Genomic DNA, 19,789 nt, shown 5'->3' with positions numbered 1-19,789 from the left:
TGCTTTTTTTGAAATAAACTGTTCCCAGTGCACACGCCAGTGGCTTTTCTCAGGTTGTCATCTTCAGTTATTTCTCCGTGCTTTATCTTTGATCCTTCAAAGTACTGGCTGTGGTGGGCCCAAATCTGTTCCCAGGATGCCTGCACAGCTTGGTGATGTTTGGGTGCGCTCGTGTCCTTGGAGGACCGTGAGTGATTGCAGTGAAACAGTGAAGGACCTCAAGCACGCAACGGCTTGCACGGTGTGGGTGTGGGTGTGTGTTAAAGTGCATTGCCTGCCAGGAAAAGGTCTTGTCCCACAGGCTTTAGCACTGTGAGTTAAGTGTTCCCATACTTAACTTTCCTTTTATGTTCACCTTAAGGTTGCATGATGGAGTTCACATTTTCTCGAGAAAAGCTGCGTCTCTTGGGTCAGCACCGTTGAAGGTACCTTCTGGTCGCCGCACCCGGAGCAGGGTCCTGTGCCAGACCTGGCGGAGGATCGCGTACAATGGATCTCAAGGAAAGCTGCCCAAGTGTCAGCATTCCCAGCTCTGATGAACACAGGGAGAAGAAAAAGAGATTTACTGTAAGTGTGCAGGGGTGTAAGTGCCCTGGGCAAACACATGGGCCATTCGTGCCTGGAAGTGCTTGCTTTTTTTTTTTTTTTTTTTTTTTACTAGAAAGCTTGGGATTATTTTCAGCATGTTGATGGAAATCTGTTCACTTGCTCCTGTGGGTCCTGGCCATAGTCCAGCGTGAGAACTTGTGAATGTTTTACAGCCTTTAACTCTGTTGCTTTCTACAGAAAGAATTTGGCTTTACAAATTTCTGGTGGTTTTGCACCCAAAAAGCAGCATTTTCTCATATGTAAGTGTCCAAATGCAGGGGTAACATTTTTGGCACCAAATCATATGAAGATTGGGCATCCTACGTGAGTTTTCCTGAAAACATTTATTCTGTAAAGGAGTAAAGTGTGTGTTTGTTTTTTAATGGTCAGTTTTTTCATAGATATCCTAATTTACAATTTTCTGTGTAAAAGGAAAAAAATTCACATTAAACATCAAGGTTTTGAAAGTCCCTCTTTCTCTCTTCCTTCCTGTTTTCTGGTTCTAAGGCCTAGGAGTTTTTTCCTATCCTGTTCCCATTTCCACTCCTCGTCATTCCCCTCCCTCTGCCTTTCCCAGCCTCCCAGTTGGACTTGCTGTCTGAAGTGAAGTCCTCCCGTTCCGTGGGGACGCTCTTTGCATGGCATAGTGGACAAACCAGGCAGTGCAGCACGGGATTTTGCTTTGCTTGTGTGTGTGCTGGGATATAAAGGCAGCATCAGAAAACGTCCTTGAAAAAGCTCAGGCTGTTTCATTGCTCTTGTGCAACTTCCTCTAAGCTGGTTTGTTTTTTTTTCCCCGAGTGAATTAGTCACTCTTCAGATGGGGAATGCAAACACCCCTAGTCTGAGGTGCTGTCTGGAGAATACCACAGAACAAAGATTGACTTTGAGGGAGATTATCTGCCTTCCTGTTCACCTCCCTTCCCAGGAGAGCACCACCGCTGCTCGGTGGCACAAGTGTGTCGGGTGTCCTCTGGGGAGGGAGCGTGCTGCTGAGCGAACAGGCAGAGGAGAACCGTGCTAGTACTCTGCACTGCTGCATGCACGTGAAACTCCAGTGGGCAGGAAAAACGTCACCCGAGTCTAAACCTGGACAAACCAGGTTTGTTTTACTGCTGGCGGTTCTGCTGTAAAACGTGCTGCTGTGGTACGCTTACAGCAGGTACGAGTGCTGTGATTTTTTGCGATTGTTTTACCTAAAGACCTGTGGGACAAGTGTAAGGTGCTTTCTTTGGGCATGGCCATTGCAAAACTGTACAAGCGACAGCAGGAAACCGGGAACGGGGGGTTGAGGGGGCAGGAATCGGACCCAGCTTGTGCTGCATGGAGGTACTCTTTGTCCTGGTGGCTTCTGCTCTCTGCAGCAGGGAATAATTAGCAGCATGACAACAAGTGCTTTTCACAGCCAAGCTTTTGAGTATTATCGCGTGCGTTGTAGGATCCAGTAGCGGAAGTGAGGGTCGTACTAAACTCCGTGGCAGGAACTGTGAATTCCGGCACATGTCTGAATTGTTTCGCGGTGCATCCTCTTGTGTAGCTGTGCTGTAATGACTGGAACCTGTCAGTGCTGCCTTTGGCGGGGGCGAGAGAGGGGTGCGGGGGGAAATGGCTCCTGCCACAATTGCCGGACTCCTCTGATGGCTCTTGTAATCGTTTGTGTTGACGGCTGCGTGACTTAGCTGTAAGAAAGGCAGAGCTCGACCAGAGCGTTTACACAATACATTTGACAGCCTGCCCTTATTTCCACCACAGGTGGAGGTTTTACTAAACTTTGCTGCGGGCAATAACTTTACCTTTGTTACTACAGGTTTACAAAGTGTTGGTCTCCGTTGGCAGAAATGAATGGTTTGTCCTCCGACGGTATGCAGAGTTTGATAAGCTCTACAACACGGTAAGCGAGAGGCAAGCTGTGAAACCACGCCAGAATAGCACAGGGTGACGCTTGTTTGCAGTGTTATGGTTTGAGTTAATTCCCTCTTGAGGAGTTTGAGTCAACATCCAAAGCCACAGGAGCCTGTTTAAAAAAAAGAATGATAGGGTGCGTTCGTTAAACTCTGTTTTCTTTGAATTTCAAACTCAAAACCCAGTTGTTTGTCACTCTTTTTGTTGTTGTTGCTTGGGATCGCAGTGTAATGAGAGAAACTTCCAATTTACTGGTCTTCAAACCATCTGAAACGTGTATTTGCTCATGATGGTGAGAATCAGTGCAGAGCTGCAAACGTGAGATGGGTAAATTTCCCTGAAGTGCTTTACTTGGAAGTGCCTAAAGCAGTGAACACATCCTTGTTTCTTAACGTGAACTTTCTGGTCAGTCGGGCACGGCCGTTCCTCCCTGCAGTGTCACAGCCCGCTGCGGTGGCAGGGCTCCGGACACAACAGGCCTCCTCAGCAGCACAGCTGGCATTTCTCGGGGTTGTCGCAAGAAGAGGATTTTGCCCCTTTTGCCTGGTGGGCAAGTGGGGCAAACGCTTGCTCAGAGGTTTTTAATCTGGGGCAAGCGGCAAGTCCTTTCGGCAGTGTCGCAGAAGATACCTGCAGTAGCCCAGCGCTTTCTAGAGGGAGATGGCCTTGGGATTTGAAAGGGTGTGACTGGTGCCAGCAGGCTGAGTACAGATTATTTCAGGCTTGGTTTTTTTTCCCGAGCGTGTGAGTAGAGAAGGTGACAGAGAGGAGCAGAATTACTAATAATGAGATGTTCAAACTGTTCTTCATAAAACAAACAAAATGCAGCTATTTATAGGCACTTCAGTGTCAAAGCACAGTCCAATTGTGTGTGTTTTGTTTTCAGCTAAAGAAGCAATTTCCCACCATGAACCTGAAGATTCCAGCTAAAAGAATATTTGGAGACAATTTTGATCCTGGTAAGTTACAATTTGGTTGCTCAGTCCCGTCTTTATATGAGACCGGATGTATTGCAGCCTGCCAGGAGCTGTGCTAGGTGAGTTCCACCCCAGTCCTCCAAAGAGGGGCTAAGGCAAAGCTCAGCTGTGCTGCAGCCCGCAGCAGGACTGGTGCGGGTGGGCTGGGCATGCCGTGCCGGCTGGGGATGGTGAGCCGAGCATTGCGGAGGGGCCCGGTGCCGCCTCTGCGCTGAAGGCTGTAACACCCCCCAGCCCTCCCGTGTTCAGGATTGCGAGAGGTTCTGCACGACAGAGCAGAATAATCAAATGTGAGAATCCAGGCTCTGGTGTCCTCTTTTGAAGGAGAGGTAACGATTGCCAAAAGCTCTCCAGGGGTTACGTCTGCGGGGTTGTCTCGGTTTGGTTTGCTTTCTTTCCTTTTCTTTGACTTGGGGTTTTCAGAGCTGGCTGAGGACCACCTAGTGCTGTCACGCAGTCTGCTGCACAGCCAAGGTACAGGTGGATTTATGGGAGTCACATTTGAAAACTGGAGTGTAAACTGGGGGGAAAAATCCCGAAAACTGTTAAAACCAAATATGTAAAACAAAGTCCTCAGACGTGTTTTAAATTTCCATGAACTCTGCTGAAATTCTTGAAGCATGAGAAACTAAGTAGTTCTCAAGGAGTTTCTTGCTGGGGGGCAGGGTGGCGATGGAGCCAGGTTGCTCGTTTAAATAATGCTTTATCTTAACACTGATTTTTTTTTAAGCTTTGATGTAATGTTTCTGCTGGCTTCTGAAATAAGTCATGTATTTTACAAATGTTGAAAAAGGTGTTTCCCTTCCTTCACCCCACGCTTGGGTGTGCAGCATTGTCCTGTTGTGTCCGAGTGCAAGGGAGAAACGTAGATATCTCTTTTCCCCAAATCTACCAAGAGTACTGTCATAACATCCGCTGTCATCGAAATGCTCCGCTCTTGCTGTCACTTAGGGGATTTCAACATTAATCTTGTTTTAACTTTGGAAATGGGACAGAGAGAAATCACTGGAACTAGTCAGAATGAAAAACTAGGGGATTACGGAACACGTTTGAGCTGTCACAGTGGTGTCAGTAATCTGTATGTGACAGGAAGAGTCACTGGAATACTTTGAAAGCTAATGCACCAGTTAAATAGTCTTTTTCCACATAAATTATTGTTGATACGGGTACTGAAAGAGAAGATTATCCCACTTACCCTTTATTTCATGTTAGAGCTCTCTTTCTATGTCAGATCCCTTGTGTATCTTTCCATATTGCTAAAGAAAAAATACGCGTCTTCACCTTTGGATGAGGGTCTGATAAATCCATCTCTTTCTTTTTTCCAGATTTTATTAAACAGAGAAGAGCGGGACTGAACGAATTCATTCAGAACTTAGTTAGACAGCCAGAGCTATGCAACCAGTAAGTGGTTCCATTTCTGCTTTATAAGGGCTGTTTCAAAGACAGGAGCTGTTGAGTACAGCATTGCTAATGAAGTACTTTTAACCAGAAAGTGTGTCTTACCCGTGCAGTGCTGCCGAGTACAATAAATACATCTTGATGGCCCTTCATTCCTCTAGGAAAAAACCTACAGTGATGAATGTGTAAAAATGGGTTTGTTTTTGGAGAACTGACCTACAGATAAACTTGCAGGCAGTTAACTGCTTGGGGGGGTAAACTGCATTTTCCTTTCAGTTTAAATCTGTGTCTTACCAGCTCCACGCAGCCTTCTGCCGCCTGAACCGGTGCAGTGGCAGAGCGCCGTGTGAGGCTTTAGTGGCGAGCCGCTGTCGTTAATCTGTACGCTTTGTTGGGGTCACTGATCGGTACCACCCGCGAAACTGCCCGTTTCCTGCGGGGGAAGACCGCCTCTGACAGCATACTGCTGCAGTTCGCAGTGTGCCGTCGGCGCTGGGGTGGGCTGGGGGTGTGATTTTATTTTTTCCTCAGCAGATGGACTGTCTAGCGTCCTATTAACCTGAAATCGGTGCTTCCTTTCTTGCTCGGGAGAAAAGGCCGTGTTATACATACTTCTTGTGATAAGTGGAACAAATTTTGCAACCAAGTCTTAGTGGTGGAATGATTTTCCTCTAGAACAAACACAGTGAGGTTTGCGGTTGCAGCAGTGTTCTTCTCTGGGGAAGAACAGAGTTACTTTAAAATAACTAATCATTGCAAGCGGCTCTGTCCCGTTCCGTTGGGAACGGACACTGGCTGTATTCGGCACAGTCCTCTCCCCTGTGCGGTTGTCAGTGTGTCCAAGTACCAAATATTTTGTCTCAGAACGTACTACATTTGTTCTCCACAGGTCAAACGTTCCTTTTTTTTTTTTAATGCATATGAAAGAATTGTGTGCTTAAGAAAAACAAAAAAGCCCAACCTCAAATCCACTTCCCTCGTCAATTTTTGTGAGCTTCTAAAACGGTTTTACGCTCAAGTGCATCTGTCGCTGATGTCTGAACATTAAACTAATGTAACCAGTGTTGAGCAAGAGGTCCTCCGGAGCGTTTTGGCGCTGTTGGAAGTGTGGTAAATAAAGCTTATTAGGCAGAGTTCTGCACTGAAAACAAATCAGGGAGTAAAGTTTGTCTTGTGCCGTGGTGCTCCTCCCCACCCTTAAAGCAGCAGTGATTCAGGTGGGAGAAAAAGCACAAGTCGGTGCTGAAGCGTTTCATTTTACAGTAACTTCTGAGTTGTTTTTCTTTTAATAACTGCAAGGTACTTTGGTTTTCTGGAGAGAGCGTTTACTTTTTGCAGTGCTCTATGGCAACAAGTGATATTAATAATTACACAATTTGCTGCCTTTTCTCTGTGCCAAAACCTGTTATTAGTGAAGAAATACCAAAACTTTATGGCCTTGGTGGTTTGCAGGTTTTTCTTTTGTCAAATCTACTAGAAATTACTCGAGGAATATGTGGCGACTGAGTCTTCTTCACAGAAGTGAAGTCCGAGCTTGCTTTGACCGCTTTGCTTTTGTGTGCTGGTTACATTTGCTATAGGAGAAGTAACTGATGTCAAGTTAGTAATGTGCGAAGGGAGGGCTTGAGGGGTTGTGCATCCTCTCAGAACTTGAGGAAGGTCTGCCTTCCTCTACACCTTTGGAGCATTACAGCCAGTATCGGGGTGTCCTAGCTGGGAGAACTGTTGCCCGCAAAGCTTAGGGGTGGCTTCTGATGATGTCCTCACCTCCAGGTGGGAGGGCACCCAAACACCTGAACGGAAAGGCAGATCTCAGAGTCAGTGAGTTGGAGATGGGAACATATACACCATTCTCTGAAACATGCAGCACTGTGTTCTTTTTTTTGTTTGTTTCTTTTAACACCCACCACCACCCTTCAGGGGACTTTGTTCTTGGGTCTGAGATGTTTGTGGAATATTGTATCAAAGCCAAACCTTTCCGCTCAACAACAAACCCAACAGAAACGCCCAGTGTGTTGGAGTGATTAGAGACACCCTGTGATGGTTGGTAAGGATTTTCCTGCAGTCCCTGTCAGGTGGAATACGGGGAGAGAGGGATCGCTGGCTTAGAGCGCATTGGGAATTATGTGGGCCAGCTTCAAGCTGCATTTGCTCGGCTAATCGTACTTGATAGCAAACTCGCTCTCACGGACAGAACGCAGATGCTGCACAAATCGCATCAGGAGGGGTGATAACGTGTCCCCCTTGCTGACTGATGCCCTGAATAGGAGGAGCTGGGAGTTTGTCCCTTGTGAGCTCTGCCAGCCCTGATTTACCCGCTGGGAGACACTAACAGCTGTCCCAGCAGGGCCGGTCGCCCCCCCCGGACGTAGCTTTCCCGGGACAGTTAGTGCGTTTAACTGTCTATCAGAGCACGTGCACAGAAAGTCTCTTTGGATGCAAACGGGTAATGCGGCCCCTGCTAAAGATGTAGCTGTAGCTGTTTTGAAGCAGTCCGCAGTAGCTCCCGAGCGAGGGTGAGAACACTTCCCTAAGACTGGAAGAACCTGAGGCTGCCGATACCTCGCAGCCTCTGCGGGGAGATGAGGTCCCAGCTCTCTACCCCCGTGAGGAGCGGGGGTCCGCGTTCCTTCCCTAGCAGAAAAACAGAGTCACTCGGGTTTTCTGGTTTCAAACGTAACGAATGTCAAGGTGGACGTGAAGCCCCTGGATTGCAAGAGCTTGCAGCCCTTGCTGGGGAAGGCAAACCTCGTGTGACAGGAGTTGCGCTCTCTTAAAATGTTGCTGTAAGTTACAGCTTTTTCTGAGCCTCTGCTTTCTGCAGGAAAACAGCAGTGTTTCCCTTTGGCTTTTCAGGTGTGGCGAGAGGCGGGAGGAGCCGGGCACTGCTGTTCAGATGAAGTGACTTAAACGTTAGGGCTCTGTCACTGACAGTTGCTTTTTCCATTTAACTTCACTCTTTGGGCTTGTTCGTATTTCTGGGTGTGTCCGAAATTTTTGTGTGGCTTCCTAAGTTCCTGTAGGAAGGCTGGTGCAGAGCGAGCGTCACAAAAGGGGCCGTATTTAGGTGGAGCTTTGCACCCCTTCGCGGATGTCAGAGAGATGCTGCGTTTATCCAGTCAGTCATAAAAATCCAGACACCACCAACTTTGCTGACGGTGTGCATACAACGTATCTCAAACATCCCTTTTTAAACGGTTTTCTTGGTCTTTTTAATTCCCTGTGTGAGGTTATTTTAGGAATAGTTCCAGTGTATTTTAAAATACGTTGAGTTAATGCACGTGAGCTACTCCAGCAGAGGAGTCCTACCAATCTCTACCTGCTGCAGCCTGGCTAAAAAAGCGGTCCATTAAACTTTCTCTTTTCAATCCCCGCTTCTTTGAAATGACAGATGTGAGCAGTTGTTGATCAGTGACATTTTGGGCTGCCACGTGTTGTGGAGGTTGTTGAATACCCTGCAACTGCACAGCAGCTCTTTACTGGGAACAGATTTTTTTAAATATTTTTTTTTCCTGCTGCAAATTCGGTCGTGGACAAAGTTACTATAGTAACTGTTTGAGAGGTATTACACCATGCTCTGTTTAATCAGCCAGCAGTCCAGAATAATAAATGCTGAAAGGTGATTAAGGTCTGGTTCCGTTGTTCGTCTGTTGAAAAGCGTTAACCGTAACTATTTATCCTCAATTTTACGGTATCCAAAGATTCTGAAACCTGAGTTGTTGCATCATGAGCTGGTATTACTACGGTATTCAAAGCACAGGGATTTTTGTCTTCCTGGGACTCGGGATACCAGACTAACCCCGAGCCAGATCAGAATTTGGAGCTCCTGTGAGGTGGGAAGAGTTAAACTGGGGTGATGATGGGATTTGGTGTGAACAGTCTGTGCTGGGCTATTTTGTTTATCTGGGAAAGCTAAACCTGGTTTTGGAAGAAGGCTGGTTTCCTGGTTGTCAGCTGCTGGTTAGAACTCAAGCTTTCCTCTCACAGTTACCTTCTAACGCAGCCCTGCAGAGCGTGGCCTTATGAATTCTTCATGTACGTACACTTGAACCTGTCAGGTTTTTGCAAGTGCAGCATTTAACGTATGATACGTAACACATTCATCAGCTGAACCATGTTGCTGGAAAAGCATCGCTTGTACACCGTCCTTAGTTACCGGGACTCACATATAAAACTTGGTGATGAGATCCAGCCCGTGCGCCGCTGTTGAATCCTGCGCCCCCCGTGGCTGTGGTTGAGGATCGTGCGGTGGATCGGGTGCTAACAATGTTAACTGTGTTTCCAGCCCAGACGTCAGAGCGTTTCTTCAGATGGATAACCCCAAACACCAGTCGGATCCGTCTGAAGACGAGGACGAAAGGAGCAGTCGGAAGGTAATAAACCAGAAGCGAACAGTCTCCTACACTTCAGCTTCTTGAGGGCAGGCTTAGGTGTGTTATTTATGGAATCTACTGGTTGGTTCCGCAGGAAACCCCCTCCCCGCTCTTCTGCACGAGCCTGTCCCGCTGTGGGCTGTAAGGTGTTTTTCTGTCGGGTGTGAGCCGCAGAGCGGGGCAGAAGCAGTGGCTGGCTCCTGCCTCGCTGCTCCTCCGCTTGCTGCGCGGGTTGGGAAACGCGGCTCCAGCCACGGCTTCGCTGTCACAGGTTGTGCAGCCTCTTCGAAGGCTCTTGCTAAGAACATCTGGCAAGGAGCAGGGGAGATTGAATGTTTAATTGTCTTTTTTTTTGCTTGTGTGTTGTTTTTTAAAGAGGGGGAGAAATACAATTCTCTCAGGGGAGAAAATGCGCTCTTGCTGGAAGTCACTCAGGAGCAGGGATGGATTTGATTCCAGGTCACAGAGAACACTGTGTGAGGTCTGAAGCTGCTTTCGTCACAAAAGCCATCTCATGGCTAGATGGGTTCGCTGCAAATTCGTGTACGGCCTCCGGAAACAGTGCTGTGTGATGAAAAAAGGGCTGTTTCCAGGAGGCAGAAGTGCCCTGTTCAGGCTGCTTTCTCTGTGGCTTCTCTCCTGGCCTGCAGACGTGATCTCAGGACTTCTCCTCTTACTCAACCCCTGCTAAAGATGTCGGTGTTGGTTTGGTTTGTGTGTGACCCGGAGCAGGTTTACTGCTTTCCAAAAGGTTTCAGTCTCCGTTCCCTTTATTTATCTTTTTTTTTTAAGTGCTTGACAGCACCGTGAGCACACAGCAGAATTGTGATTTAAAATAGCAGTTTCCTCCTCCTTTGAGAGGTATTTTAAATGATGTGGAATGATCTAAACCTACGATAACGTCCAAAACCACAGTGAGGGTACAAATGCTGCTGCTGCTGTTGCCGTTGTTCTAACTCGAACAAAAAGGAGAACATTACCTAAATGACAATGGCTTCCTCTTCTCCCTGTAAATTACCAGCTCGGTTTGGGTGTGTGCTGGGGAGATCGTGTCGTTCCTGGAACTGAGCGAGTTAACCTTTAATGGCAGGGTAGGAAAGGTTGGTCATGTTTTCCTTGGGGCGGAGAGAACGTTCACTTTTGCTTTTTGAAAAGCCCTGGGTCTTTCATCGATGACTCCTGCCTAAACAACGTGGGTTTAAAATTATTTTATTAGTAAGATCTTGGAAAAATTAGGATTAAAGGCAGAAAATATATTCCTAGAACAAATACAAAGAGGGTTGAGTTCTGGGTGAGGAACAAGTTGTTCGAAACACTCTTAAATTTTTATTCCTGCTCTTGTCCTCTGCGTCTGGACATAGTTATTTTATTACCTTCATGCTTGACCGTGATGTGTATAGAAATAATGTGTGACGGGGTGTTGATGGCCAGATATTTCGCCTGAAGGTTCCCAGTCTGGATGTTAGATCTCTTTAAAAATCTAATTTAACAAGTATAAAGATATGGATTCAGCAAATTAGAGTATTTTGAAACTAGTACTGGTTGAAATATAAGAGAGAATGGAAGTATTAAAAATAAACCTCTTTGTCTCTACCAACAGTTAAACTCTACCTCACAGAATATCAACTTGGGACCATCTGGAAATCCTCAGTAGGTTTCAATTAAATTGAATTAAAATGTAATTCAATTTAATGTCTATTTTTTATTTTAATGAAATTTTCTTAAAATTTATTTTAAAACCGGAGAAGTTAGACTGAGTGTAATTGTTACGAGTAGGGGAGCTCTTTAGCTGTGTGTTGTTGACTTGCACTGCTCAGGAGGAAGCAAAAACTGACTCCTCTGCTAAACAAACAACCGCTTTATAAACTTTTTTCCCTTTTCACCTTGATTTTGTTAGTCTGCTGTCCTTTTACTTAGGGATGCTGTGGCAAAGATGCCCCCTCTGTCCTGGAGGAGGTCCCACCACTGTTGAGAACGGGCAGTTTCTGTGAACAAGCCTCTTCTAAGGCATGGCGAAGGAGCAGCTTGCCTTGTGGCCTCTGCAAGCCTCCTTCCCGCAGTCACAACCTGCCTCTGGTACCTGCCGCAGAACTCCTGCCCCGAGTTCTGCGAGAGTCACTGCTTCTCTCATCCGGGAGGTGGCTGCTGTTGCGGTTCTGCTTTCCCCACAGATTTGTTCTGGGCTAACGGGAGGAAATACTTAATAATTGCAGTAAGAAATGAAATTTGAGCGTACCTCCCTTCAGGGGCAGCAGCCGGAGAGGTGTGTGGTGATGGAGCTGTGGGCTTTGTGTGTGAAAACGTGGATAATGATTTGGCTGACAAAAATATTTCTGAACTATATTTAGGAGAAAGTAAGGGAATCGTGGGAAGAACTGCAAGGAGTGGTGATGGGAAGTGGAAAAACTGAGTGAATCCACACGTATGCAGACAGAAGAGGAAGGCGCTGGGGCCTCCCTCCTCTCACTGTAATTTAAAATGAGGGAGGAATGGATGGAGGGAGAAGCAAAGAGAGATCAGATGATTACAAATTTGGTCCATCTGTCCTTCCTTCCTTCCTTCCCTCGTGTAAGCTTGAGAACCCCTGTGGCCCTCTGGAAATGGGAAATAAGCTCCATCACTGTGAGACTGTGGAGAACAGAATGGTCTTACTCCGCCTTTAGTTTATAACTTTAGGACTAAGGTGTAAAAGAATCTCGAAAGATGCAACCTGAACGCTTTCTGTGGAGGAAGATGAGGAAAATGGAATTGCAGAATACAGAGGGGTTGTGATGCTGAGGGCAGGCCTGCAGGAGTCTCGGTGCTGGGTGGAGTGAAGGGTAAAGGAGGGTGCTAACAGCCCGTTCCTCTCCCATTACAAGTCCAGCCCAACACTAGCCTGCTGTACAGCTTGTAATTTCTACCCAGATGACCTGTCTCCTTCCTAAATATCTTTCAGTGCTAAACCAACAGACTTTGATTTCCTGAAAGTTATTGGGAAAGGCAGCTTTGGCAAGGTGAGCTCTCGCGTTTTCCTGTCTCTTACCCTGGTGCAGGGATGCCAGCTGGGGTCTCGCTCGCAGTGACCGTTGACCAGAGGCTTGGCCGGAGGTTGTGGAAGCGGTGTCAGACCAGGGTGGCGTCGAAACCATCGTCCTGGCTCCCCGTTGCTGCTGCTCTGAAGCCCAGTCACTTTTGTCCCTGGTGTGGCAGTTGTTGGCTGCCTCAGTCACTTGTTGGGAGTAACAAAAGGGAGCCTTTCCCATTCTCGTTAGGCGCAGTAGGGATCCTCTGTTTTCCCCGGGGAGGAAGGGAGGTACCCCTCTGCTAGGGCAGCAGCTGGAGAACAGTTCCTGTGCTTTTCTCTGGCAGGGACTGTTCTGTCGAACCCCTCGCGCAATGGAGCGCTGTGAGCAACAGCCATGGCAAAGCAACTTAAATACTGATGTTCTACAAAGACGCAACAGAGAATCCCACTTGAGAGCTGGGGGTTGGGTTGTTTTTCAAGTTGTTTTTCATTAAATTATCTTTTAAACTTACCAAAACAGCTGATACTGATCTTGACAGAGATCCAGCAGGTCATGGAGAAGAAATGTTTAATTCACTCCTTCACAATGTCACTGTCATGACAGATTTTTACTGATCCATGAACTCACTCTGTTGGTGATTACATGACTCCGTTAGAAGCAAAGAAACTGTATTGTGAAAAAATAGCACGAATACTCGCTGAAATTATGAAATAATTACTAACAGAATGTGAACTGCGACAATCACGTTTCTTCATTCGCTTTGAATTTCACAGGTTCTTCTTGCGAAACGAAAACTGGATGGGAAATACTACGCTGTCAAAGTGCTGCAGAAAAAAATTGTTCTTAATAGGAAAGAGGTGAAGAGACGTGTTCTTCCCCCACCCACCTCCCTTCCTTTTGCCTCTAATTACAAAATCATTCCTGTTTACTTAACTGATCTTTTTCTTCCTTGCAGCAAAAGCATATCATGGCTGAGCGGAACGTGCTTTTGAAAAACGTGAAACACCCGTTTTTGGTTGGGTTACATTACTCGTTCCAAACAACGGAAAAGCTTTACTTTGTCCTGGATTTTGTTAACGGAGGAGAGGTACATGATGCTGCGCTTGGATCTGAGTCTTTCCATCTGCTAATTCCAGGTGGGAGGGACGAAACGGTGCTTTACCATGGCTGTGGTCAGCATTGTCCTGGTTCTGAAGGTGCTGTTATTCCCACAGACTGCCACAGCTTTGTGGAGCCTGTTCCTCTTCTTACCAACAGCCTTAACCTCAAATTTATTCCTGGTTGTCAGATACAAATACTATCTTGGTATTGGCAGTTACATAAATTTACCTTTATTACAAATTAAGTAATCACCAAATAACGACAAACTTTGTTTCATGTTTTTTAAAAGGTGGGCAGCTAAATAACATTGCTTCTTTCTGTTAACCTGACGTGCTGTTAACCTGGTGTGTTTTGTATGTATAATGTTCTCATCTGCATATTTACAGCTGTTCTTTCACTTACAAAGAGAACGGTCCTTTCCTGAGCACAGAGCCAGATTTTACGCTGCTGAAATAGCCAGTGCGCTGGGCTACTTACACTCCATGAACATAGTGTACAGGTAAGTTTCTGAGACCTATCCTTGTCCTGCAGAGGTTCGGAATAGGACAAAGTACCAAATAAAAAACACTGCATGAAATTGTCCTCTGGGCAACACAGACATAACATAGAATCATAGAATCAGGCAACACAGACGTAACAGTTTCACCAGAACTTGAAGCTTTCAGCTGAAGAACGCGAGTCCTGGCCTCTGAAGCTCTTGTGTTAGGGGCTGCTGTTAGGAATTAATACGATTATTTTTTTTTTTTAATAGGGATTTAAAACCAGAAAACATTCTCCTCGACTCACTAGTAAGTATGCGGCACTAATTGTGATCCGTGTCCTTCCCCCAAACCGCCACTTGCCTGTACCCCCACGCGGAGCGTGTGCCCGTTTTCAAGATGCCACCCTTTCCTGAACAGGGGCATGTTGTGTTGACAGACTTCGGACTGTGTAAAGAGGGGATCGCAAGCTCTGACACCACGGCAACTTTCTGTGGGACCCCAGAGGTACGTTGACAGCTTTCGTGATGTTTCGGCTAGCGATTAGTGACTGCTGGCTGCTACTGATACCTGTGTAGCGGGAAGATCAAGTGTTCTGGCTTGGACTGTTGGAGGTTTGCCTTCTATAACAAGCCCTTCCGTGAAACCAGAGACAAGCTTCCTGCAGGTCTCTGTGGGGTCCTTTTGACCAACAGCAGTGTCTCCTACTTACTACCCATAACTCATCTCTTCCTTCCTGCCCTTTTCAAAGGGTGGTTGGAACCTGACAGTCTGGAAGTCTCCAACACGTACAAGAGGTTCGCTGAAATGCTTTGGTGATTTGATAAACAGGCTTTAAATTTCAGCAGAGGCCTTTGGAGGCAGTGAAGGATGAGCGAGGAGGAGTATTTAGCTGAAACATTTGAACTCAAAAGAAACCAAAGGCAGGTGGCAGCACGTGACAGCTGATCCTTATGATCAGAGTAGGAATCCCAAAGCTGAGTGGTGAATGTAATACTGGTCGTACCGTTTTTCGGTAACGGTAGAGCTGAGGCAGAACTCAATTCTCCTTTCTCGTTTATGTTCTGGATGGGGAGCACGCGGGCTCAGGGTGGCAGAGCTGGCGTGGCTAGTACCCAGCTTACCAGGAGATGCTGCCTCTGCAAGGGTGCAGCAGCCTGTCTGGAAGGTGAAACAATTGTCACAGTAGAGGTGGCAAAGCAGTTCAGCAGAACAGCAGCGTGTGGGGAGTCGTTTCCGTCAGGAGGAGAGCTGTCCTACTAGGAAATGACCCAGTGGTGACCAAGCATCTGCCGGGTTGGGAGGACAGGATAATCCTTAGCTGTGTTACAGTTGCTGTGAAGCAGCTTATCCTGAAGGTGTTTGCTGTGATGTGTCTAAAGCCTCAGTTTTATTCTCGCTAGCCTAATGCTCTAAACCACTGTCTTACTTATTTTTTCCTTCTAGTACCTCGCACCGGAAGTCATTAAGAAGCAGCCCTATGACAACACAGTAGACTGGTGGTGCCTTGGTGCCGTTCTCTATGAAATGCTTTATGGGCTGGTACGTACTGAATACGTGCGGGGCAGGGGTTGCTTCCCTCCCCTCTCCCCCTTGGTGCAAAGTAACCCTGGAGTGTTGTTAAAGACAATAACTTGGGCAGAATATTGAAACGCTCCACTGAAATGGATGAACAGTTTGTACTTAGCAGCTGGTTTTCTCCTCTGCTTTCCAGTGAACCGCTGGACATCAGCTCTGGTAGTCATTGCTTTGAGGGGATGTGAGAGTAAACTGAGCCAACAGTGATAACACCCTATCAAAAAACCCAACTTATAAGTAAAATTTTGTCAAGTACTGGAATAAATAAAATTAAAATGCTTTCACTTACTTTTACTAAGCTCTCCCTTAGCTGTTCCCCTTCTCAACACAGCATTAGAAGGAAGAAGCCTTACGATGCTTCTTATATTCGTATGTAATTACTCCAAGAAAACGAATGGAACAGAGTGTTACTGAGGTTTATCTCCTCCCGTAGGACCTTTTAAATAGAGAGACGTATTTTCCCACCCTCATGCTCTTTTCAGGCCAGTTTGGGTGCTTTGAAGCTGGGTGGCATCTGTGGTGGCTAAGTGCAAGTTTGAGAGCTCGTTAGGAGGAGCAGAGGCGGGTGGGGACGCTGTCAGCGGTGACGGCTGCGGTCGCAGTTAGCCGTGTATGAGAAGAGGCCGAGTTCTCCCCTGCTGACAGCTGCTATTTCTTACAGAGCCATTTACTGATCGTACACGTGGAACAGAAGTGTGGCAGGTGGCTCCAAAGTCACGTATAACTTTTCTTTTTTAGCCTCCTTTTTACTGCCGTGATGTTGCTGAGATGTATGAGAATATCCTTCATAAACCCCTCGTTTTGCGCCCAGGAATCAGTCTTACAGCCTGGTCTATTCTAGAAGAGCTTCTGGAGAAGGATCGGCAAAGCAGGCTTGGAGCACGGGAAGACTTTGTATGTATCCTTCTCTTCCTTTCTTCCCTAAAGACTCCGCTGCGGTCCCTCCCTGAAAACTGTTTGGGACAGGAGCGGGATGAGTGATGCGGGATATAAACGTTTTGAACCTGGTTCGTGCCGTAGCTGCCAGCAAGGGGAACGCAGCTCCTGCTGTAGTAGTTGCTAAGGTGTACTGAGGTAGGTTTGGCTGGTGGCAGGAAACTGGGACATAACCAAAAGGCTGTTTTCTGGTGATACCAGTTTAACTAACTCCACAAAAACCAGTCTTCAGGTAAAGAGGAGCACTAGCACTGTGCAAACAGCAGCTCTCTCTTTAGCCGTAAAATCCCAGCAAATGTTTTCACAGTGTGACAACAAAACCTGTGTCTGCAAGAAGGTGGTGTGAGGAGGTACAGGTGTGTTCAGACTGTGCGAGGAGGACTGTTCTAGAAGGACTTCTTCCGTCCGTTAGCGGTGACAGCTGCGTAGTCTTCTGTTAGCAGCTTTAACAAGAGGTTGTCTGACCTTGTGACAGCACCTTTAGACGGTGACATGGGACTTGCCCACTGTGTGGAGCAGGGTGGAAGGACAGTAGTGCTTAGCAGAGGTGTTGGCTGCTTCGTAGCCAGTGTCTGTATTGCGGAGCTGCTGAAGCAGCCACTTCTCAGACCTGCTTTGCAAGAACTATCAGAACTTTAAGGCGGGAGCAGAGGTGTGAACAGAAAACATTCATGCTCTCTGGTATCCTTCGAGGTGGTTGATTTTGAGGCTTCAAAGAAGAAAATACGATCTTAAAAGGAAACCAGTTTGTAGAGGCAGGCTAAGCAATTTTAATTGCTGTTTTTACCAACCACAGCTCTTACTGCAAATAAGCGGTGAGTGAATAAACTGGGGAGGGCTGGACCGCCTGACGCGCAGGCAGTCCGAGCAGTGCGTGCTGTGACGCGCAGGATGGCTTTCCGAAGGGCCTAAAACCTGTGTTCCTTCCTGCAGCTCGAAATCCAGAAGCACCCGTTCTTTGAGTCTCTCAGCTGGACCGACCTTCTTCAGAAGAAGATTCCGCCGCCGTTTAATCCTAATGTGGTAGGTGCCTCGTGCTCTGAGTCTGTACCTGCCAGATTCCGCCTTCAAGGGTGTCCTGAAATGCCCTGTGTGAAACAGGGGAGAACCACATAAAGCAGAGAGCCCCAGGCGTTAGATCTGAAATCTAAAGGACAAGCACCAGTTTCAAACACAGTGTTAACGTGCAGCTGATGGGTCTTCCTGTTTTCTAGGTTGGCCCAGATGATATCGGGAATTTCGATGCGGTGTTCACGGAGGAGATGGTCCCGTACTCGGTTTGCGTTTCTTCCGATTACAACATCGTTAACGCCAGCGTCTTGGAGGCGGATGATGCGTTCGTTGGGTTTTCTTACGCACCACCCTCTGAAGACATGTTTTCCTAGGACGGGAGAAGCCGCAAGTGTGGTGGGAGTCTCGAGGTGAACTGAACCGTTAGGGTTATGGACACATTCCAAACCAGCGTAACTAGTGCCTCGTTTTGTATGTAGGTTCGAGACCTATGAACAAACCTTCTCTGCTGTATAGGAGGAATTTGGGCATTTTGGATGGCTTCCTTTGGGGTCTGAATGAACTGTTTGTTCCTGCTGCAGAAAATATTTTTTAAAACCTTTAAAAAGCATTCTCTACATATTTTTTAAGCAAAAACACTGACTGTTCTCCTAAATCCCTTCAAGTTTACATTTGTACCCATCTAAGATTTGGCTGGCACAAACAGCAGCAAATTCAGTAAATTTATAAATGCTTTTGTACCTATTTACAGTGACTTTGTGCTTGAATTGTAACTATGCAAATGGTCTTTTGTACATCCTGGTTTAAAAAAGGTCTATGTTTTCCCTGTTGTATCAGTCTGAAATGTGCGTTAATTTACCTGCCAGCACTTAAATGAGAGGTTAATACAAGTTAAGCCCGAGATTCCTAAAGGACTTTCACAGAAGGAGGAGCTGGTGTGTAAAACTGGATTGTTGTTCTTGCTGAAGTACCCGGTCACTCAGCTGGGTGCTCTGAGGTGCGGGGGATTACTGGGAGCAGGGGTGATCTGATGGTAACTAGATTGATCTGATAACAACACCAGTCGTGTGTTCTACTTTTCTTTCCTCTCTGAGAGAAACACCTCTATATTTCAACTGCATTAAAAATATTTTTGGGTAAGACTCGGCTTTTCCAAAGATCTGATAGGCAATAATCACTGTTATTTACAGGCGATCTTGCTTTGACCGAACATCGTTAGGGATTTTTCTCACAGATCTGTAGCTCGAAACACTAGTGTGTTCCAAACCGGTTGTATTTCAGCGCTCATAGCTACTTGTCTTTGTGTTCCAGTTCGCACTGGTTTTAAATCTTCACTTGGAAACAACGTCACTTACGCTGAGAATGTGAAAAGCTATTAACTGTATTTCTCATGACATGCACCTGTACGGGCAGGCGGATAACTCTGAACCATTTCTGTTTAAGGAGAGCTTTTTAAACCATGCAAAGACTGACTGCAGTTACAGTGTATAAAGGCCTATCACAGCGGTAGTTATATATATTGCTTGTAAATAACAACTTATTTTTGTCTGCTACTTCAGAAACATTCTGCGTGTTTTGTTCATAAAGAGATGCGGTTGAATGTCTTCATTCACGAGAGGTCTGGTAAGACACTGCGGAGTGGTCAGACCTAAGTGTTGGATGCGTTTTAATATCCGAATCGTCTCGGTTTTGACAAAGTAAGAACTAGCCAAGAGAAAGGCTATCTGTGTTGCGTCCCAGTCAGTTAAAAATTGAGTACCCTGGGGAAAAGAGGGTGCCGAACCGTAGTGCTCTTGAAATGAATGTTGTGTCCGCAGTGAAACGTGAGACGAGTGCAACCTAAACGGGGATGCCTGGTGTATCTCCGCAAGCTTCGCCTGTAGCACTGTCTGTCTGTCTCCTGCGTACTGGCTTTGTACGCTGCGTGCTCCCAGAACGGCTGTGGGCTGCTGACACCACCTTCCCGCTCTGGCACGGAGCTGGGACGCTGTGGGGAGGTGGGAAGGCGAGGGGGAGCTTCGGGGGGTGTTGCTGCGGGAGCTTGGGCCCCTTCTAGTTTCTTTGTCCGGTGTTTCCAAGGTGCTGTACCTGGCTGCCTGACTGGATGGGAGGTTTAGTTCTTTCTCTTTTTTGGCAGTGTGTGTTTCTTTATTATTTTTAATTTAAAAATCACGAAAACGGCAGTGGTAGTTGATGTGATTGCTGGGAGAGCAGCTTAATAAATGCTCCGTAGGCTTTGTCCCTCAGCAGGCCGGGCCCGTGTGGCGGGTGAGCGCGGCGGTCCCCTCGCCTGCAGGGAGTTCACCGGGTTTCCGCGGCAAGCTCGGAACGTCTCTTCTTGGGGCTAACGCTGGGATCTTTGCCTCGCTGGAGCGAAAGATCGATCGTTCCTTCCCTTCCAGCGAGGAGCACCCCGCTCCGGAGGGGGCGCTGGTGTG

The 19,789-nt window shown here is 46.9% G+C and overlaps 1 protein-coding gene across 1 annotated transcript; it reads left to right on the top strand.

Annotated features, from left to right (window-relative positions):
• The first annotated feature begins 359 nt into the window (after positions 1 to 359).
• Positions 360 to 18,305, top strand: LOC104488599 (serine/threonine-protein kinase Sgk3). Its single transcript, XM_010132667.1, has 16 exons — positions 360 to 567; positions 2,396 to 2,479; positions 3,377 to 3,449; positions 4,793 to 4,868; positions 9,151 to 9,238; positions 10,839 to 10,888; positions 12,177 to 12,234; positions 13,020 to 13,103; positions 13,202 to 13,333; positions 13,734 to 13,846; positions 14,099 to 14,135; positions 14,247 to 14,333; positions 15,273 to 15,368; positions 16,143 to 16,298; positions 17,274 to 17,363; positions 17,555 to 18,305. Exons 1-16 carry the CDS (start codon positions 490 to 492, stop codon positions 17,723 to 17,725), a joined length of 1,473 nt encoding a protein of 490 aa, XP_010130969.1. The 5' UTR covers positions 360 to 489; the 3' UTR covers positions 17,726 to 18,305.
• The last annotated feature ends 1,484 nt before the right edge of the window (positions 18,306 to 19,789 follow it).

Source organism: Buceros rhinoceros, unplaced genomic scaffold (assembly GCF_000710305.1).
Source record: "Buceros rhinoceros silvestris isolate BGI_N320 unplaced genomic scaffold, ASM71030v1 scaffold39463, whole genome shotgun sequence".
NCBI classification, from domain to species: Eukaryota; Metazoa; Chordata; class Aves; order Bucerotiformes; family Bucerotidae; genus Buceros; species Buceros rhinoceros.
This window is presented reverse-complemented; position numbering and strand designations above follow the sequence as displayed.